This window comes from Enhydra lutris, unplaced genomic scaffold, assembly GCF_002288905.1.
Source record: "Enhydra lutris kenyoni isolate GAN:26980312 unplaced genomic scaffold, ASM228890v2 scaffoldscaffold45, whole genome shotgun sequence".
Taxonomy (NCBI): domain Eukaryota; kingdom Metazoa; phylum Chordata; class Mammalia; order Carnivora; family Mustelidae; genus Enhydra; species Enhydra lutris.
Window position 1 is genome coordinate 4,053,398 of NW_019154129.1, and position 22,329 is coordinate 4,075,726.

General features: G+C 45.1%; 1 protein-coding gene across 2 annotated transcripts in view; it reads left to right on the forward strand.

Moving 5' to 3' along the window:
- The window catches only part of LOC111156119 (poly(A)-specific ribonuclease), a 158,265-nt gene extending 136,162 nt beyond the window's left edge, over window positions 1–22,103 (forward strand). For both annotated transcript variants that reach the window (XM_022516750.1, XM_022516751.1), the window contains 2 exons: window positions 11,804–11,997; window positions 21,097–22,103. In XM_022516750.1, coding sequence (XP_022372458.1) covers window positions 11,804–11,997; window positions 21,097–21,149 — 247 coding nt within the window. In that variant the 3' untranslated portion in view covers window positions 21,150–22,103. The remainder of the gene's footprint in view (window positions 1–11,803; window positions 11,998–21,096) is intronic.
- The last annotated feature ends 226 nt before the right edge of the window (window positions 22,104–22,329 follow it).

The following is a 22,329-nucleotide window of genomic DNA, read 5'->3' on the forward strand; positions in this document are numbered from 1 at the left end:
TTCTAGTGGCAGGAAGAGAATAAATAAGAAGTGAATAAGAAGTACAGACAGAGATGAGTCATAGGAGGAAAACAAAACAGGATAGAGGGATAAGCGCTGGAGAATCAGGGATGCTTGGTCTCTGCAGGGGGCCTGGGAAAGCCCTTCGGAGGGGCTCTTTTGAGATAAGACCTCACAGGAAGAACTGGTCCTGGAACATGGGGCTGGGTGTTGGAGAGGCCGTGAAGCAGTGCCAAGAACCCGGACCTGGAAGACTGTCTCAGGTCTACCCAACCAGCTACTTGACTGGGAACAAGTCACTTACTCTGAGGGTGAGGTACCTTGCCTGTAAAATGGGAATAAAAGCCCACATGCCGCTTAGAATGGTCATCTCGAAGTATCAAACACGAGAATTTTCTAAACTGGGCGACTCTTTAAAATGAAAGGTGGCTGGGGTGCCTGGGTGGCTGGGGTGGCTCAATGAGTTAAAGCCTCTGCCTTCAGCTCAGGTTATGATTCTGGGGTCCTGGGATGGAGCCCCCATCGGGCTCTCTGCTCAGCAGGGAGACTGCTTCCCCCTCTCTCTCTGCCTGCCTCTCCGCCTGCTTGTGATCTCTGTCTGTCAAATAAGTGAATAAAATCTTAAAAAATGTTTAAAATGAAAGGTGGCTCTTTTATCCAGCAGGGTGAACCCTCCAGCGGACAGAAGGACTTAGCCTCTGTCTTTAAGACATACTATAAAGCTACAGGTATAATAACAGTGTGGTGTCGGCACAGGAAAGATAAGCAGATAACAAAATAGGATTGAGTGCCCCAAAGCACAACCACACATTAGTGATCCTTGATTTCCAGCAGCTTTCCCATGCAGGAATCCCTTCCTGACATTTCTAGGGACCTTTATGTCACTCCAAAATGTGAGAAAAAAATCCGTCCAGAAATCAGGATAAAGGGAAAGAAAATCTGTGGCTGTTCAAGTTTAACCACCAACATAGGTATTGCCAGTTCAAAGGAACCCACTGACATGAAGTTGAAAGGAAGAGCGGAATCGGTGTCAGAGGTTACAGTCAGCAGGACAGAGGGTATGGGAGAGAAGGGGCCACGACCAGATCTGTCATTCTTGTTTGCTGCTGGCGTGTTGTTAAGTATATATGTTTGTAGCCCTGCCTGCCAATCCCAATGGGTCATTTTTGTAAACACAAATTTAGTAATGACTTCACACATATTAGTACTTTATGAAAATCCGGCGAATCTCATTCCAAGAAATACTAAGTTTGGGGGGCAGTCTTTAAATTGGCAGTTCTGAAACATGTTTCTGTGTAATAATAGTGCTGTTGACCTTGCTAGGATACCCAGATATTACGTTATCTTAATAGAATCCAGTGGTGTTTTAGTGTTTGGATATTTGCTCTAAGGCTATAGTTCTTTGTAATTACTTTCACAGAAGAAATGCAAAGGCAGGCTGTAAACAAGGATCGTGGAACACTTTGATGTGAAATCAGCTCATCTGAGATCTGAATTAGGACAAGCAGTACCATTTTTACAGCCAAACCAAAACCAAGGGCAAGTAGACAAAATATGTTCATCCCTCAAAGAGGAAATGAGTATATATGGAGCCATATGTAGTCTAACACCCAACTTGTATTTGCTTTGGACACACTCAGAACCATATGACCAACATTAGCACAACATGAAAGAAACTTCTCTACATCTGGAATATTTGTCTTATGACAAATATTAATACTTAATCCAAGCAATTAATACTTGTATGTTTTAAAATCTCACTTAAGAATAACTTTTAAGGGGCACCTGGGTGGCTCAGTGGGTTAAAGCCCTGCCTTAGGCTCAGGTCATGATCTCAGGGTCCTGGGATTGAGCCCTGCATTGGGCTCTCCGCTCAGCAGGGAGTCAGCTTCCCCTTCTCTCTCTCTGCCTGGCTCTCTGCCTACTTGTGATCTCTGTCTGTTAAATAAATAAAATCTTTTTTAAAAAAAGCTTTTAGGGGCGCCTGGGTGGCTCATTGGGTTAAGCCTTTGCCTTCAGCTCAGGTCATGATCCCAGGGTCCTGGGAACGAGCCCCGCATCGGGCTCTCTGCTCAGCAGGGAGCCTGCCTCCCCCTCTCTCTCTGCCTGCCTCTCTGCCTACTTGTGGTCTCTGTCTGTCAAATAAATAAATAAAATCTTAAAAAAAAAAAAGCTTTTAAATATTTGTGACCTCTTCCAATTTTTATTTATTTTTATTTTTTAAAATAAAGTCCCAATGTGGGACTCGATCCCAGGACCCTGAGATCATGACCTGAGCTGAAGGTAGACGCTTTAACCCACTGAGCCACCCAGGTGCCCCATCTTACAATTTTTAAATGATGTTTTTCGGGCAGTAATTCAGTGCTGATGTTTTATTCTTTTTATTCTTTTAATGTTTTCTTTTACCAAATGCCTATATTAAGTAGAGATTATTTTTGCATGTTATTGAAATACATAATTTTGTTGTAGTGTATGATTCATAATAATAACCATACACTTATCATATCATATTTTACAGAACTAATCCCTGAAACTTTAAATATAATCCTGTCACAAGAAAGTGATTGATTGTTTGTTTGGTTTTTTTTTTAAGATTTTATTTATTCATTCGACAGAGAGAGATCACAAGTAGGCAGAGAGGCAGACAGAGAGAGAGAGAGGAGGAAGCAGGCTCCCCACCAAGGAGAGAGCCCGATGCGGGGCTCGATCCCAGGACTCTGGGATCATGACCTGAGCCGAAGGCAGAGGCTTTAACCCTCTGAGCCACCCTGGCGCCCCATGATTGTTTATGATTATAACTCATTATTTAAAAACATGAAGTCAAGTGCTCTGAAAAATGCAGAATAATTTACAATTCAGGAATTCTGATTTCTTGGTCTCAAATTTTGAAGATCAGTAACTTTCAGGAATTTGGAAATTTTAAAAATTCCTGACAAAAGTGCAGGAGAAGTTAGTTTTGTCAGTAAATAATTCTGGGGGGAAAAATAAATAAATAATTCAAAAAAAAATAAAACCTGAAACAATTGCATAGTGGTATGCAAAAATTGAACTTCTACCCTTAAGTCACACCATATACATAATGAACTTGAAATGACTTGTAGACTTAAATGTAACAATTAGAACTATAACATTTCTAGAAGAAAAAATAGAAAAAAAATATTAGTGGCCTTGTGCTACAGTGCACCCACACCCCCAAATTCTTATATTGAATCCCTAATCCCCAATTTGATGGAATTAGGAGATGGGATCTTTAGGAGGTAGTCAAAATTAGGTGGGGTCATGAGGATGGGGGCCTCATGTTGGGATTAGTACCCTTGTAAGAAGAGAAAGATGGAGAGAGCTCTTTCCTACCATCTACAAATCATTGCTGAAAGAAATGAAAGAAGATCTACATCAATGAAAAGATACCCCATACCCCATGTTCATGAATTTGAAAACCTGATATTATCAAGATTACAGGGCTGACCAAAGTGATCTATGTATTCACTGCAATTCCTGTCAAAATCCCAGTGACATTTTTTTTGCAGACATAGAAAAATCCATCCTAAAATTCATATGGATTCCCAAGGAATCCTAGATGGCTAAAACAATCTTGAAAAAGAACAGATTTGGGGGGCACCTGGGTGGCTCAGTGAGTTAAGCCTCTGCCTTCAGCTCAGGTCATGATCTCAGGGTCCTGGGATCAAGCCCCACATCGGACTCTGCTCAACAGGAAGCCTGCTTCCCCCTCTCCCTCTCCTGCCTGCCTCTCTGCCTACTTGTGATCTCTCTCTCTGTGTCAAATAAATAAATAAAATCTTAAAAAAAAAAAAAACAGATTAGGAGGACTAATAACACTTGCTGATTTAAAACTTACTTTAAAACTACAGTAACCAAAACAGTGTGTTATTGACATAAAGACAGACATAGAGTGGATGGAATAGAATAGAGAACCCAGAAATAAACCTTCACATGAACTGTCAGATCATTTTCAATAAGAATGCCAAAACCGTGCAATGGGGAAAGGACAGTCTTTTCAGTAAACGGTGTTGGGTAAACGGAATATCCACACACAAAAGAATGAAGTTGGACCCTTACCTCACACCATATACAAAATGAACTTCTGTATCTGATAAGGGATAACTATCTAGAATGTATGAGGAACTAAAACTCAAAAGAAACAACAAAAACCAACCCAATTCAAAAATGGGCAAAGAACTTGCATTAGATGTATCTCTAAAGAAGATAGATGAATGGCCGATAAACTCATGAAAAGATTCTTAACATCACTGATCACTGGGGAATGCATATCAAAACCACAACGAGATAACACCTTATACCCATTAGTTTTGCTACCGTCAAAAACCCAGAATAGAACAAGTGTTAACGAGGATGTGGAGAAATGGGAGCCTCGTAGGCTCTTTGTGGGAATGTTGCTGTGAAAATAGCAGGAGTCTTCCTCAAAAACTAAAAGCAAACTTACCATGTGATCCAGCAATTCCACTTCTTGGCATACACCCAAAGGAATGGAAAGCAGGGTCTTGGAGAGCTGTTTGCACACCCTGTTCCTATTAGTATTTTTCACAGCTAAAGTCTGGAAGCCTGGTAGGTCTCCACTGCCAGGTGAATGGATGAGCAAAATGTGGTATATCCGCACGATGAAATATTATTCAGCCTTAAAAGGGAAGGCGTTTCTGACACCTGTTTCAACATGAATGAACCTTGCTTGACGTCGTGCTAAATGAAATAAGCCAGTCACAAAGAGACAATACTCTGTGGTTCCACTTCTACGAGTAAGAATCAAAGAGGCAGAAAGAATGGTGGTTGCCAGGGGCTGGGGGGAAGGAAGAATGGGGAGTTACTGTTTAATGGGTACAGGGTTTCAGTTTCGCAAGATGAAGAGGGTTCTGGAAATGGAGAGTGATGGTGGTTGCACAACGTTGTAAGTATACTTAACAGCACTGAGCTGCGTGCTTGAAGTGGTTGACATGGCAGGTTTTCTGTGATGTGTATTTTACCATGATTTAAAAAAAAAAAACTCTTGGGGCACCTGGGTGGCTCAGTGAGTTAAGCCTCTGCCTTCAGCTCAGGTCATGATCTCAGTGTCCTGGGTTCAAGCCCCGCATCGGGCTCTCTGCTCAGTGGGGAGCCTGCTTCCCCCCTCTCTCTGCCTGCCTCTCTGCCTACTTGCGATCTCTCTTTCTGTGTCCAATAAATAAATAAAATCTTTAAAAATAAATAACATAAAACTCAGAAAAGCCTTTACACAGACGTTCATAGTGTTATTATTGATCATAGCAGAATATTGGAAGCAGCCCAAATGTCCGTCAACTGGTAAACGAATAAATGAATCATGGTATAGCCGTACTGGGAAATACGACAACTCAGTGATGGGGGTAAAATACCAGGACCTCCAGCTGCGTGGCTGGTTCTCAGGGCATCGTGTGAAGTAAAAGAGGCAAACACGGAGGATTAAATACTGTACGATTTCATTTGTGTGAACTTTCTAGAAGAGGCAGAATATAGTAGCAGACCCGTGTTTGCTGGCAAGAGAATTCAGTGCACAGTGGCACAAGGAATCTTCTTAAAGTGTCTTGACTGTTCCGGTGTTTACATGGTTGTATACAATTCCAGAAATTGAACAAATGTCATTGCATGTAAAGAATGCCCTCATTTAAAAGAAAGAGGGGGAAACTTCATGGGGCAGCCAGATTTTTGTGGTTTTACAGGGAAAGGTGTTTGCAGGAACTTGTAAATATCTACCCCTTAGCAACCGTTTTTTTTTTTTTTTTCCTACTGAAAGGAAGAAGTTAATGGAGATAGTCACCCTAGAAGAATTTGATTTGCATTGGCTGCATTTTCAGTACCTTATGCTTGTAGCAAAATTCTGCATTTGACCTCCTAGTCATTGTGACCGGCATGGTTTATCATTTGCACTGCCCTGTATAAATACTGATCAAGGTCTAATGTTCAGTTTTGACACACCAAGTTGCGTCTCTAACATTTTATTTTTTAATTAATTACCACATCTTCAGTGGATTTAAATGTACATTTCATATTAATTATAAAGTAGCTCACTTTGTGCATTAGAACTCCACTTGCAGGCGCTCCTGGGTGGCTCAGTGTGTGAAAGCCTCTGGCTTTGGCTCAGGTGGTGATCCCAGGGTGCTGGGATCAAGCCCTGCGTCGGGCTCTCTGCTCAGCAGGGAGCCTGCTTCCTCCTCTCTCTCTGCCTGCCTCTCTGCCTACTTGTGATCTGTCAAATAAATAAATAAAATCTTAAAAAAAAAAAAAAAAGAATAAAAAGAACTCCGCTTGCAAAACGAGCTCAGACGAATGGGAGGTCGTTTTGCCTGATTTTCATTTTGCCCTTTGACATCAGTCTGTGGAAGAGAGAGAGAGACAAACCAAGAAACTGACTCTTTACTGTAGAGAACAAGCTGATGGTACAGGGAGGAGATGGGTGGGAGGGTGGGTCAGGTAAGGGTTGGGGATTAAAGAGTATGCTTACCATGATGCAAAAAGATAAAATGTTAAAAAAAATAAAATCAGTCTATAGAGGAGTATCTTATCAGCGTGCGTGTGTCAGGAGTGTCCATACATAGACGCACATACACACGCAGCCATACTGTGAAAAATGTACAAATAGTAAAATATTTAAAGCCACTACATGTATCTGGTTTTCCATATATAATAAAAATGGGTTTTGATCCAAAACTGCTTTAGGTAAATTACACGGGGTATAGTCACAGCTTTTATTTTTATTAAGGGAATGATAGTTGAGAAAATTTTATGTTGACGTGAATATTACATTTATATACATAGCTAAACATATGAAATGTATTTGTTTTACACACATCTGAGGGCTTTCACAGGCAGGACATCCGGTAAACAACAGACCTTCCTAGAAGCAGGGGATTCTTATTTGAGAGCGGAAACTACCAATTAGGATCTAGGAAATATGTTGTAAATTAATTGGGAAAATGTATAAAAATGCTTTCTGTTGTTAACACGTTATTTTTTGCTTTCGTGCATGTGCTCTCTCTTCCTGCCTCCCCTCATCTGTGTACACACACTCCATATCACGCTTCCTCCCTCTTTTCATTTTTTCCTTCCTTCCTTCCTTCCTCCCTCCCTCCCTCCCTTCCTTTTTCTCTGTCTTTTTCTTTCTTTCTAGAGAGGGAGGTGGGGGCGGAGACAGAGAGGGAGAGAGAGAATCTCAAGCAGATTCCCTGCTGAGTGCCCAGACTCAGGGCTCCATCGCAGAGACCCTGAGATCAGGACCCGAGTCAAAACCGAGAGTCGGGCGCTCAACCAGCTGAGCCGCCCAGGCACCCCACTCCCTCTCTTTTTCTCTCCCTGCCCCCCAACATACCTGAAAGGGAGTTAAATAATCATGGTCCTTTGTCCCTCGGTCCACTAAGTAAGAGTATTTCCTTATACACCTGTAGTACAGTGACCAAACGTAGTAATTTACCATTGATACGATGCTCTACTGCTCATATCCACATTTTAGTATCTGATCTCGTATTATCTGCATCACTGCCCCCCCCATTATAAGGCCCAGTCTGTCATAATGTGTTGCATCCAGTTTTCATATCCCTTTAGTCTCTTAGGACGGTGACATTGTTGAGGAACACCAACCCCTCCCTGACTGCTCTTTTTCAGTAAGATATCTTCCGTTTGGGTTTGTCTGATGTTTCTTCATGGTGACATTTCAGTTCCACAGTCCTGACTGCAGTGCAGGCCCTGTGTGTGGGGAGACGCTTCCAGACCATGCAGATATCCTCCTCTCCACCAGAACACCCCCCATGTGGAGCGGCTGCCGGCGTGTTTGCCTCAACCATCCTTCATGGGAGGGTTACAGAGGGGTCATCTGCCAGCTCTGTTTCTCTTCCCCATTACTGGTTCCTAGTCAGTATCCCGCTGTAAGAGCTCTTCCTTCTTCCTCCCTCTCTCCCTCCCTTTGTGTCCTGTGTTATATAAACACATGGATTCCTATTTCTTCAGGAGTTCAGGACCTGTTAACTGCCTCTTACTTGGGCTCTCTGATACCTGGCCGGTGAGAGCCCTTCCCAGCTGGGCCTCCGTCCTTGTAACACGCCTCCCCACATCTTCAGCACTTTCCTGCTTTCTCATATCGCAAGATGTTCCAGTCTCATCTCAGGCCTCCAATAACCCCACCTGTGGAATCAGCCAGTTCTTCTGGAAGCCCTGGGTTTTGGTGGGTTTTTTTTTTTTTGTTTTTTTTGTTTTTTTTTTTTTTGAAGTACGGTATTAGAAACTAAGATGTGGACACCAGATGTGCTCACTGCTACTGAGGTTTCTTTGCTTCTACACCCTTTCGGTGGTAATGCTTGGATACACACACATACGTCCCCCAAACATGAGTGCACACATATACACATACTTAACTTATTTATGTTAAAATCATGAGTCTAACCCTGTCTCCCATTTCATTTCATCTCCACAGGGTTCTTCCTTTTCTTCCCACACCCCAGTATTGGTGTGTCTGGCTTCCAACATCCGCGTGTTTACGGCTTTTGCTCGGTACTGAAACACATCTCGGTATTTTCAGAATTGGCTTCACTCATTCAGCAACAGAAGCAAACCCCTGAAGGCCTCAGGATTTGAGTTCTTCCCCCTTTCTTACTGAAGGTGTCAAATACTGGGTTTATAAATGGCTCTTTTGCACTTTGCTTTTTTCCCACCTTGTTTTTTTGTGGGTTTATTTGTTTGTTTTTTTACTAGAAATCATTCCCTGTCTGCTCTTTGAGATCTCCATTCTCTCTTACAACGGCTCAGTACTTCCCTGATTGTACGTATCACAGTTTATTTAACCAATTTCCGATACCTTGACATTTAGGCATTTTATTTTGGCTTGGCGATATTTTGTAATTTCAGAGAAAGCTGCAGTGAATTACCTGTGCGTATGTATATTTTCATTGGTGGACCTGTGTCTTTCATGTTCCGAGAAGTGTGACTGCGGGCTCAAAGGGTAGATAAATACCCGGTTTTGTTAGATGTGGCCACACTCCTCTCTCTAACAGTGAGTTCATGGCTTTGCCCTGACTCTCTCCGGTTTGAGAGTTATTTGTGTATCAGGGACATTAACCTTTTATCTGTGATCTACGCTACAGATACTTTTCCCTGGTTTCTCATTCGTCTTGTGACTTGGCTCATCTTACTGACTGCCGTGCAAAAAAAAATGTTTAGGAGATCAAATTGGTACTTTTTTGGTTGTTGTTTTTTTTTTGTTTTTTTTTTTTACTGTGTCTGGATTACAAGCCATAGTGAGAAAGCCTTTTTGTACACTCAGATTTTGGAGGAATTCACCCATGTTTTTTTGTTGTACCATAGAGTTTCATTTTGGGCATGTAGATATCCAATCTGTTTGGTGTTTACGCTTTTGTACCAAGTGAGGAATTTGGGGTCTAATTTATCCTTTTCCAGTTATCCCGACACTATTTCTTTAAAGTTCATCTTTGTCCCAGTAATGTGAGATACGACCTTCATTGTACACTAGATTTCTATATGCAGTTGGGGCTATTTCTGGACCTTGTCTTTCTCAAAGTCCCAACTGAGTTTTCATTAAACATTTACATCTCAGAGGCTACCAGGCTCCAGGATTTACAACACAGAGGAATTTTTAGGGCTGTTCCCCTTTTGTGGTGGAACAGTGGGTCCTTATTATTTTCTTACACTTTTTGAATTTTCCAGATTTTCAGAAACCAGCCAAAATTATTTTTGTCTTTAAGAGGACTGTTTTAAGGGTAGGGTGCCTGGGTTGCTCCGTCTGTTAAGTGTCCCAGCTCTTGATTTTGGCTCAGAGTCATGAGAGGGAGCCCTGTGTCTGCTTGAGATTCTCTCTCTCCCTCTCCCTCTCCCTCTGTCCCCCCCAAATAAATAAAATGATTTTTTTAAATTTTTTTAAAGATTTTATTTATTTATTTGACAGACAGAGATCACAGGTAGGCAGAGAGTCAGGCAGAGAGAGAAAGAGGGAGGAGGAAGCAGGCTCCCCACCAAGCAGAGAGCCCGATGCGGGGCTCAATCCCAGGACCCTGAGATCATGACCTGAGCCAAAGGCAGAGGCTTTAACCCACTGAGCCACCCAGGCGCCCCAATAAAATGTTTTTAAAAAGAAAACTTTTTGAAGGTAGTATCAGTTTTTAAACAGTAAACTTTCATATGCATTTTTAATAATGCCCCCAAAATATTACTTATTCCCCCCTTTTCCTTGTGTCCCCTCAATGAAAGAGATGTTTCAGAGAAGTATGTATGATATATGTGGAGAAGAGGACAGGTGGAGGGCAGACCAGCCAGTTGTAAGAGTCCGTGTGTTCTGCCTCCTGTGGCTTTTAAGAACCATCAGGAAAACAGTTTATTCTTTTTCTTCACATGAGTGAGCAGGTACAAAAAGCAGAGATGTGAGTGCAGGACCAAATGGAGGAATTGGGATGACTGGGAAGCCAGAGTTGTTTTTATATGTAACATTTTAAGTATTCACTTCCTTAGAAGAGGCTTAAACAGGGGTATACGCACTTTCCCTCGATCGCCCCCTTCCTGCCCCCTCTCTGTACTCGAATGGCCTCCCTTAGGTGGAATGACTTGATTTTTAGATGTTTCTCATAACTTGGGGGCCATCATAAAAAATCTATTTATAAGACCCATTTAGAGGAGACAGGACTCACATTGGCCATGTGGTCTCTGTTCTCATCAAGTTCTATTTCGGGGAACATACTTTTCCTCAAGGAAAAATCAGGACATGTAATTGGATTTAATTCAACATGTCACATCCTATGAAGCTTTCAAAGCGAAGCCGGGTTTAATTATAAATTTGACAAGTCACCGTTTTGGAATAGACGAGAACTCTGTGAAGGTGGGCCACGCCCTGTCAGTGTATTCCGATGACGAGCAACGTGATCGCTGACAGGCTCACGCACTCGTCTGTTGCGCTGTGTGTGCGTTAGGCAGTGGTGAGGGTGACGGTGCCGTCTTCCGCTGCGGTACCACCAAGAACTCTTCTTTTATTATGGCAGCTCTACTCTTCTAGTCTGCTCTTCTGCTGTAGTAGCTCCACAAAAACAGAAACCAGGAATTTTCTTTTTGTTTTCTTTTTTTTTTTTTTTAAAGATTTTATTTATTTATTTGACAGAGAGACATCACAAGTAGATGGAGAGGCAGGCAGAGAGAGAGAGGAAGGGAAGCAGGCTCCCCGCCGAGCAGAGAGCCCGATGCGGGACTCGATCCCAGGACCCTGAGATCATGACCTGAGCTGAAGGCAGCGGCCCAACCCACTGAGCCACCCAGGCGCCCCAAACCAGGAATTTTCTTTAAAATTTGGTGCTTCGAGGGGCGCCTGGGTGGCGCAGTGGGTTAAGCCTCTGCCTTCAGCTCGGGTCATGATCTCAGTGTCCTGGGATGGAGCCTCCCATCGGGCTCCCTGCTCGGCGGGCTGTCAGCTTCTCCCTCTGCCCCTCCCTCCCCAGCTAATGCTCTCTCTCTCTCTCAAATAAATAAAATCTTTTAAAAAAATTTCGTTCTTGGAAGTGCTAAAAGAACTCAGATTCGTTTATATCTCTGCATAAACATAACACAGAACTTGCTTCTGAATAAGCTTGTCGCCACGGGAAACCTTCAGACTTTGGTTCTTTAAGGTCTTTAACAGTTAGGTCTTTAACTGTCACGTACAGGTGGCAGCCGCCCGTGTTGTTGGCTGCTAGTTAAGTGGTAACAGGCTTCAGAGTGCGAAGACATTCTATAGGCTAGTGTTTCTGTTACTCTCAACACCTTTCATGTCATTCCACTGTGTGTGTTTCAGTCTTACAGCCACCGGCACAGTAGAAAAGAGAAGTCTGAGTCCCAGCCCAGCAGAAGCTGACTTGGAGGCCAGAGTATCAGGGGAGATTTCTGACGCTGAGCTCGACCAGGCAGAGTCCTGTGCAGAACCCGTCTCCGAGGGAAGGAAAAAGGCCAAGAAATTAAAAAGAATGAAGAAGGACCTTTCACCAGCAGGTTTGTAGAAGATCTCAGTAGAGTTCTGGAGTTGTGTACTCTTTAATGCTCTAGAAACTCATAGTTTGGGGGGAGAAATGATGGTGGGGCTTCGGTTGGTGGCAAAGCCCATGTCCAGTAATCCCCCCCTCCTCCCACCACCCCCTTATCCACGGTTTCCCAGAGTCAGCCGCAGTCTGAAAGCAGGGGATCCTTCTGTCATACATATCACCAGAAGGTCACTGGTAGCCTAAGGCTAGATCACCATGCCTTGTCTTCTCACAAGGACACTTTATCATCTCACATCAGCACAAGAAGAAGGGTGAGTCCAGGACAGTAAGATTTTTTGAGAGAAACCAGTTCACACAACTTTTATGACAGTACATTTGTTGTCATTGTTCTCTCTGGTTATTAGCTCTTGTTAATCTCTTACTGTGCCCCATTTATAAATTCAGCCTTGTCACAGCTGTGGATGTACAGGAAATAACATGGAGTCTGTGGGGGCTGGTACTACCGGACGTTTCAGGCACACACTGCGTGTTTTGGACTGTGTCCCCTGCAGATGAGGGGGACTGCTGTAGTTTTCCACGGGACCAGATGCTTTTTAGGATCCATTTAATTTAAGGAATCCCTAAAAAGCCCTGTCTCTTGATAGAGGAGGGGTTGGCAGGGGCCTTCTCAGTTAAAGATGGTTACTCCGTTTTGGTAATGCTCTCCCTTTCCTCCATGGTTTAGAGGTTTTGCTGATGTGTGTAAGTAGCCTTAGTATCTTAAATGTGCATTTAAATTTGCACAGAGCCCTCCTCCTACACATGTTATTTTCAGTGGCAGCGTTTTCACCATTCCCAGCAAAACTTTGCCAGGCAGCCTGGATTTCTCTCTCATACGCAGAATTACATAAGGAGCAAAGGAAACCAGAAGCTACCCCGTGTTGAGAGCCTAGTATGTGCAGAGAGCTGTATTGGGAGCCTTCCCTTCTCACAAAAGCCCTGATGTAGGGGATTACCATCCTGTCTTAGGCACACAGGTGTCTGGCTCAGAGATGTTTAGAAACACGCATAGGTTCATATAGCTAGCACCAGAAGGTAAGTCTGGACCTGCCCGAGGCCAAATCCCACACTCTCTTCATCACCCAGATGCCATGGCGCGGGGGGAGATGGCCCATGACCGAACTCAGCCCCCTGTGCACAGGCCCTCTATACTGCTGGACTGCGACATGAGGGAGGGTCTCGCTGGTCAGCCAGGCCAGTTCCCTGCTTGGGAGATCCGGTGGTCACCTACTGAGTCGCACAGCTGTCTCAGGGACAACAATTACAGCCTTCGCTGACTGCTCCTTGCTCAGGGCCTGGGGCGGCATTTCACACTGGGTGGAAGTTCTTTCCTTTAAAGTTCTGAGGTGGTCCTCAAGGTCTGTTTCACAGTTAAGAGATTGCAGGCCTGAAGGGTAACGTGACTTGCCCAAGGTCACAGAGTCCTTCAGTCTGTCCTGCAAGAGAGCAGGTGTTCTCCTGCATGGTTCCACCACTGCCTGTCTGCTGGGGATAAGAGGGCTGCTGACCCAGCCTGGAGGTCCCCTCTCCTTTATCTCGCATCATGCTGGTCTCCCCGGCGAGCAGAACCACCAGTCAGATCAAAGGAAGGTGTAGGAAAGCCACGGAACTTGATTCATACCCAAGCTAAGAATTCACTATGTTTCAAATTAATTCTTCCTTTTACATGTGGCCTGATCTGACGGCAGGGAGTTTTCTGAATCTCATTGATACTAGTGAAACCAAAAAGGCAGCAAAAATATTGCATATGCTTTTATACATCACGCTGAGGCTTAACTTTAACTGAAAACTCAAACTTCTTGCTTGAAGCCCGGACTGTTTCTTTCTGCTGCCTCCTTGAATCCCAGTGTTCTCCTTGACTTGCCTCCCTTCCGTTCTCTAAATGGAGCTCCGGAGAAGGTTTTATTCTGTAACACCCTTAGTCTTCACCTGTGATAACCTTCTTACCACCACGGCAGTGTCTGCTCAGCCAGCCTTCACGCTCAATGTCGGCATGACTTTCAGAGTTCCCAGCTAGTGTGCTAGGGGGTGGGGTCCTCTCTTGTCTTCCTTCCCTTCCTATCTCAGTCTCTTCTGAGTTTTTCAGCTTATCTGTTAGAGCTCAGGCCCAAGATGACAGGTATTTCCCCCCTCCTCTATCTCAGCATAATCTTACAGGTATTAACATTAAAATACCTAATAATAGACTACCTGAATAGATTAGCTCCTTTTATAACTTTCATCATTCTAAGTGAAAACTTTCTGTGAGTTATTTGGGGTTTTGAATGTATAATACTGTCATTAAAATAGGTTTTTATTTTCCTCCCATTGACAGTAAAGCTGTCACGGCCTCAAGATTTGAGCTAAAAAAGAAAAAAAAAATGATTTTATACTTCTTTGTCAGTCCCGCTAAAAGAGAAAGAGAGAAACATCTTGACAGCTTTTAATTGAATCAGAGAATTGAGCCGATGGGGCTTCTGGAGCACCATTCACTGGGTGAGGCCTTGCAGCAGCGCAAAGCTAGAAGTTTCACAGGTCCTTCTTGGCTGTATTATTGTAAGCATTTAGCGCTAATATTCCTGGCAGGATGTCGGGTGAGGTAACCGGGCTCTGAGCCTGTGGCGTTGACCAGTTTTGACTGCTCGTGGACTGTCATAAGGTCCTGTAGTGAGTGAGAATACAAAGGTCTGGACCTATGTAGGGTCTGTATTAAGCACTCAAGGGTTCAGAGGGTTCCAGGAGCTGTGACGCCCCAGTTGGGGTGTTGGCAGCAACGGGGTGGGACAGTTTGGTAAGGCGTGGGAAAGTCTGACCTGCAGAGACAGGTTCTCAGGCGTCCTGTCTGAGCTCTCCTCCTGGCCAGAGTCTCTTGACAGGGCCGCAGGTGATTCACGAAGGTGTGTTGGGTCGGCGGAGGCATGAGAAATATAAAAGGCACTGTTTGACCTGGGAGGGAGGTTCCTGTTTTCCCAGGAGGAAGTCGCAAAAAGTAGGACCGTAGAATATTGTGTATTGTAGCAGTCCAGGGACAGCTGGTGCTCAGTAAATCCCACACATAACAGTGTCATCTGTCTTAGTTATACATTTTAATATCGAAGATGCATTAAGAGCTCAGTCCTAGACCCCTTCGCAGCTAGCAGAGTGACTTAAGTTGCAAAAGGAATGACTGTTCCTTGAGTTTATATCCTGTAACAGGCATTGTGCCAGGAGCCTCCTTTACTGTCTATTCCTTATAAAAACCCAGTCAAGAATAGATACCAGTATTTCCAGTTTCTGGAGAGGAAACAGGTCCAAAGAATTCGGACTTGCAAAGTCCAGTATAACTGGTACTGGGGGCACTGGGGAGGGCGGTCTGATCTAGAATCCCCACGTTGTACCACTGTGCAGTATGTGAAATTGATCCAAACTTGGAAGAAGTGGAGGACTCTTTACATAAAGATGGCATTTCTGGCAGCCGGTCAAGAGCAGGAAACAGTTGCCAACTTGGACTTGCTCGTGATGAAGTCATGGGACCCAAGTGACCCTTCTCTTTCGGAGTTTACTATGTACATATTATGTACTTAGCAAATATTTTTCTCCTAAGTGTTGTTTCTGTCCAGTGTCCAGGCTACAAACATAGAACATGAGACCATTGCTTTTCTATTTAGTAGGATTGGCTAAATTGGTGGGCGCTATCTACTTTTCCTCGGGGGAATTCAAGGTACGTTCTCAGCTCGTAGGTAAAGAACCAGAGTTCTCTGTACCATTCGGGCTGCACTGAAGTACCCCTAGGAGATGTTCCCCAGACAGGGTTTATTGGATGGACATCCGTAGCACGCTCATTCTTGCTGATGAGTGAATTGTGTTTCAGCGTCCTATCGCTGACCAGACTGCCCAATCTCAAAATATCGTCAGACGGTCCAGTAGCCAGAGTTCTCTCACTCCCTGTTAGCTTTGGCAGGAAAGTGCCCAAGATGCCTACGGTTCCTGGTGATTTTTTTGTGTCATGTCCTAGAGAGGCTGCTGCAAGTCTTTTCCTCCTTACACTGAAAACACAACATAGCAGAGCTTAAAATGTTTGCCAAGAACCAGGAGTACCATTGGAGTCTTGAGTAATCCGTTGAACTTTTCAAGCTTCCATCCTTAAGGTTACAGTATGAAAATTTAGGACCTGAGCAGCAGTCTGCAGTTGCCGACCGTCCGGGCTCAGGAAGTGTAGCCAAAGAACTTTCGAAGCCCTCAATTAAAATGTGGCTGACAGCCTCCGTGTGGCCTCTGCTGTGTGGTGGGCCAGTCTGCTGCTCAGTCCTTGTTCCCCCGGCAGCCCTCCACCCCGGGAAGCTCTGCCGCCTTGGTGTGGGAAACCGCCTCTTCACCAGGCCCTCTGGAGCATCTCCCAGTTAAATACATCTGTGTAGCTCCCCCAGGATCTTTCTCACTACAGATTTCCACTCCAGAAAATGTTACAATGGCAGATTTCCAGTGTTTGAGATGCTGTTCTGGATTCACCTGAGGGCAGAAATGTCTTCCCTCACAGAATCTCTCCCTTTCAGCTCTGGACAGAAGAAAGGTAAAGAAGCCCAAACAGTCACCTTTCGTGTTGACCACTTTTTACTTTTTTTGTCGTTTTGTTAATAAAGATAACATGCTCACTTTGAAAACCTATAAAATGCAGAAAAACAGAAGAAAATCAAACCCCACGGTTGGCTGATAATCCATTAACAAGTGTTTTTAGTCTCCTTGTCATTTTCATACATCATGGACGTCATACTTCATAATCAGTTTGGTATCCTGTTCTTCCTCCATTTAAAAAAACTCCTGGTCAGATTTTTATGATCAGCATAATATTTTATAGTAAAATTTTGTTGGCTCTTCAAGCAACATTCCTAGTATCTTTGCAGGGTCAGCTTTATTAAGATACAGTTTACTTAAAAAAAAAAAAGATACAGTTTACTTACAGGAGGTCGTCGCTTTTGGGTGCCCAGTTTGATGAGTTTTTGCAAATGTGTACAGCCATATAACCATCATTATGATCAAGAGAGAGAATATTTGTATCATTCCAGAAGATTCTCTCATACCCCATCTCTCCTCCCTCCCCCTAGGTCCTGGCAACCACTGTTGTGCTTCTTTCTTCATACATTTGAGAATTCGTTTTGCTATTTCAGTACCAGTTCCTTCTTACTGCTGAGTAGTGTTCTGTTTTATGGATTTATCACTCTTTATCCATTTTGCCGGTTGGCATTTAGGTTGTTACCACTTTTTAGCAACTAAGAATCAAGCTGCTGTAAGCATTTGCTAACAGGTTTTTGTAGGAACTAAGTTTTTGTTTCTTTGGGGTAAATACCAAAGAGTGGAATTGCTGGGTCACATGGCAAGTGCATGTTTCCCCTTCTAAGAAACGGGCTCAGTGTTTTCGAAGATGGCCATGCTGTGGTGCATTCTCGCCGTTGGCCGGCAAGGCTTCCGGTGGCTCTGCACCTTTACCAGTGTTGGTACCAGTGGTCCCTTTTAGCCATTCCATTGGGCCTGTAGTGGTGTCTCATAGGGCTTTGACTTGAGTTTCCCTAATGACTAATGACGCTAAGCATCCTTTGTGTGATTATTTCCCATCCAAATCTCTTCTTTGGCGGAATGTCTTTTTGAATCTTTTGTCCATTTTTTTCATCGGGTTGTTTGTTTTCTTCTCCGTGAGTTTTGAGAGTTCTTTGCATATTCTGGATACAAGTCCTTTTGGGTGTTTTGCACATTCTTCCAGACTCTGCTTTTCTTTTCACTTTCTTTTTTTTTTTAATAAAAGATTTGATTTATTTATTTATTTATTTGTCAGAGAGGAAGAGAGAGAGAGAGCACACAAGCAGGCAGAGAGGCAGGCAGAGGCGGAGAGAGAAGCAGGCCCCCCGCTGAGCAAGGAGCCTGATGCGGGACTTGATCCCAGGACCCCGGGATCATGACCCGAGCCGAAGGCAGCGGCCTAACCCACTGAGCCACCCAGGCGTCCCTTCTTTTCACTTTCTTAATAGTAACTTCGAAATAGTAGAAGTTTAAAATTTTACTGAAATCCAGTTTATCATTTTTCAGATTATGGCCTTGCATCACATCTAAGAAATCTTTGCTTGACTCCAGATTTACAGAGATTTTCTCCTGTGTTTTCTTCTAGAAGTTTTAGATTTTACAGTGAGATGTGCAGTCCATTTTGAGGTAATTTTCACATATGGTCCAAAGTACGCATTGAGATCCATCCTGACAGGAAGGAGACGTCCTCAAATATTTGTTTAAAAAGAAAAATTGTTCCAGAATAATTCTTTTCCCTCAAGCTCCCTAGAACACTGACCTAGCTCCTTATCCACCAGCTTTGAGACTGACCCTTCAGTCTACAGCACTCCCTTTCTGGAAAGTGCTAGAAAGAACACCAGCAGTGACCTCCAGCTTCCTCTGGTCTGAGTCTCCTTTAGATGGTTCTTAACATTCCGGTTCCTCTGGACACATTGTTGCTCAGCAGCTGCACAATTTAGGTAATGAAAACCAGGATCATCTTGATAACAGGCTGTCAGCTTCCTGGAGAACAACCGTGTTCAGTGTTGGGCCACCTTACTGCTAACAGGAAGGGACCTGACATCCACAACAAACTTTCTGTGTGCCAGGGACTCGGCCATACCACCACAGGCATGAGCAACAGGAAGTAGTACTTGGTGCCGCTGAGAGATGAGCCGGGGAACGTTGTTCAAAGCCGTACAGCCAGTCAAATGGCCGAGCCTGGCTTGCTTATCCAAAGCTTCTGCACATTCCACTATTTCTCACCTGATCTTCACCGAGTCCCTTCCTGTGCGTCTGCTGGAGTGCCGCCACGCCTGCACACCGTCCCATCTAGTGGACAGTAGGTGCTGCCATAAGTATGACAGTGCACGTGCTCTCAGCCGTTTAGCTTTTTTGTTCGTTTGAGTTCCCTCACAGCTAGTTTGAATCTGTTTCACTTCCCCGCACTCAGCATTATGGCTGTTAGCTTTAAAATGGCTATTGGTGGGGCACCTGGGTGGCTCAGTCGGTTGGGCATCTGCCTTTGGCTCAGGTCATGATCCCGGGGTCCTGGGATCGAGCCCTACATCTGTGCTCAGCGGGGAGTCTGCTTCTGCCTCTGCCCTAATTCCCCCTCCAGTCATGCTGTCTTTCTCTCTTCCTCTCAAATAAATAAATAAATCTTTAAAAAAAAAAAAAAAAAAAAAAAAAAAAGCCTATAAAACAGCTAATTGGCTGCTGGGATGTTTCTCTGATATGTAAATTATAAAAATGCCCTTTTGGGGGTTCCCCCCCCCCCCCCCCCCAGCAATCAGGTATTGTATGAATGTGTGTGATTGAGAAGGTCAGGCCTGTGATGTCTCTTCCCGGCCCATCTGCAGGATTTACTTGCTCTGCAGAGGGGAGTGTCTGAGTGTTCGTTCTTTAATAACCTAACTGGATCCTGGGAGTCTGTCACATGGGAGCATCTTGTGTCCCTCTTCATTTCCCAGGAGCCATCTCAGTCTTTGCTGGGAGTGCCAACAAAGCGGTATGACGCGGGACAGAAGCCTCCCAAGTGTCCCTTCCCCAGTCTCCTCGTCCTCTCCGTCTGGACTTCATCTCAGTCCATGATCACCCTTGGGAATTCTCATGTTGGCTGAAATCCTGTGTTATTTTGTGTGTTCAGACCCAGTTATCTTTAGACATTCCTGCCATTGAGGTGGCCACTCTGGACTGAGTGATTTCCTACTCTGCAGAACCTTGCACCTCCCCCAGTTTTAAAAGTTACCATTTTAGGCAGCAGCCAAACCCTCTCCCCCCTTTTGGAATCTTGGAGTGTGAGCAGCTGGGGTTAGCTTTGCCGATTTTCCTGGCCAACCCTGCTTAAGTAAAAAGTAACGCACGTCGCCACCCGTGCAGGAGCGCCTGGGCTGTCACGCCTTCCATCGTGGCCACTCTCTTCCCTGACTTAATTCCCCTGTGCTCAGCTCCGGACACGGCTGGTCCAGGCCCTGACCCGACTGTGCCGCTGCTGACACAGGGAGCGGCGTGAACGGAGCAGAAGCGTTTCCAGCTTCCGGGTGAAACTGTTTGTCACCGAAGAGACCCGTCAGCACTTAGCCGGTGTTGCTGAATTCTGAAACGGCTGCACGCTTCTTCTTGGGCCCCTTTGGGGGGATTCTGAACCCCCCCCCACTGGTCAGCTTCTCTGAAAAAACCACCAGCCCCTTGGGTTTCTCTTCTGGGTGCTGGTACAGAGCACCCAGCACAGAGAAACCTGGAGCCCCGGGATGCAGCAGGGCTCCGGCTGCGGTGGAAGGATCCCGTCCCCCTCAGCCTCGCGCTGGCTGTGTGACACTGGTCACCGCATCTGGCCTCTCTGAGCCTGTTCTTGCATCTGTAAAATGCAGATAGTGATACCACTGTGCCGGGTTTTTTTCTTTTAATTAATTTATTAATTTGAGAGAGAGAGAGCGCATGCACACACAAGCAGGAGGGGCAGGGGACAGGAAGAGAGAATCTGAGGCAGACTCTGTGCTGAGCACGGAGCCCGATATGGGACTTGATATCATGACCCTGAGATCACAACTTGAGCAGAAACTAAGAGTTGGATGCTTAACCGACTGTACCCCTTTAGGTGCCCCAAACTGCGCTGGGCTTTTATGAGGATTAAACAAACCGAGGGACAGATGGCTGGCTCAGTCAGTGGAGCATGTGACTCTTGATCTTGGGGTCATGAGTTCAAGACCCACGTTGGGCATAGAGCTTTCTTAATTAAAAAAAAAAAATGAAATGAACTGGGTGCCCAGTGTGGTAGCTAGGGGACAGTACGGGATATCCCCCCCCCCGCCTGAGACATAGGAGCACATCCACATTTTAACCCCCAGGAAGTAAACGGAGGCATCCAAGCAGGGAGACATCGTGGGGACATCCCTCGTGGGACATTTCCGTGGGGCCCGCTGGGCGCTGCCGCCTGTGGGCAGAGTCCATCTGTGGGCGTGCTCTGCCCGGCCTGGCCCTCGGCCGTGGCACTCTGCTCCTTGCTGGTCGCTCGGTCCCCTGGGTGCCGTCCTCTCCGTGCTCACCGCGTTTTGTTTTGTCCACCTCCCGCCCCCAGGAAACATCCCCAACAGCCCTGCCAAGCTCTTCGAAGTCCCCGACACGTGGTAACCGAGGCCAGAGGGAAACACACCGCTGGGGCCGTGGCTGAGGCGAAACCAGCCAGCACATTCGGAAGCCATACTGTATTTAATTTAATAAAACATGGTATGGGAGGGGTTGGAAACCAAGTATGCGTCCTAGAAAACAAACAAACAAACCCAGTTTTTATTTTTGTGGCCGTGTCTCTTCTCTTCCCTTTTAATGTAAAGTGTCTGCTGCCTCTCAGCGCGGTCGTAGGCTGTCAGGAATGTGCACTTTCACCCGTCGATCCTTTGTCGCTTGCGTGAAGCCCTTCCCGCCACGAACATTCGCGTGTTTCAGAATTCACCGGGCAGGAAACGCCGGCTGTGAACCAGGCAAAACGCTGACATTCTCGGGCGCTGTGGTCATGAGTTTGGGGTTGAAGTCCTCCCCGCTCCACGGGGCTCTCTTTGGATGCAGGGGCCTCCCTGGCCGGCGGCTCGTCTCACCTCCCGATGGATGGAGAGCCCACTCGCATCTGCCGGAAAATACGGAGCGCTCAAGCCACTGTTTCCAGAAGGAAACAGTCTCCCGCTGTCCACCTGTAGGGGAGCATCACCTCTGCCTTTGGCCTTCGGGCCGTATTTATTTAGAGTCCTTTTCCCCAAGATGTGAGTTTCTCACGGTGGACTGTATGAGTACGAAAAGTTATCTTCTGTTTTTACGTGTAGTGCTGCGCTCCCTTCCCCGCATCTCAGCCTGCTCATCCTCTGTGTGTGTGTGTGTGTCTGGGGGTGAAGTGGCACATGTGCGTGTGCGTGTGCTTGAAACCACAGAAGATGCGTACCAGCCCTTCCTCTGTTGACACCGATCCCAACAGCGACAGAATTTCACGGATCTATTGTCCGTAGGTCTGCTTTATAGAGATCATTGTTAGATACTGAACATTTTTTGTATCATGGAAATAAAAAATGAAACATGTATTTCCGAAAGATGAAAATTAAAGGAATTTTCATAGGATTCTGGTTTTTTTTTTTCTTTTTCTTGTTTTTGTAAGTGAATGACGAATTTGATCTTTACATGGATATGTTTCTCTCGAAAGATCACCCCTAAAAAGCACTGGTAAGTCACGAAGCCTGATGTTCATGAATTTTTCTTTCTTCCTTTTTTTTAACCTCTGACCCTATACCTTCATGAATGAGTCAGCTGCCGGGGGCTGGGGTTGAGC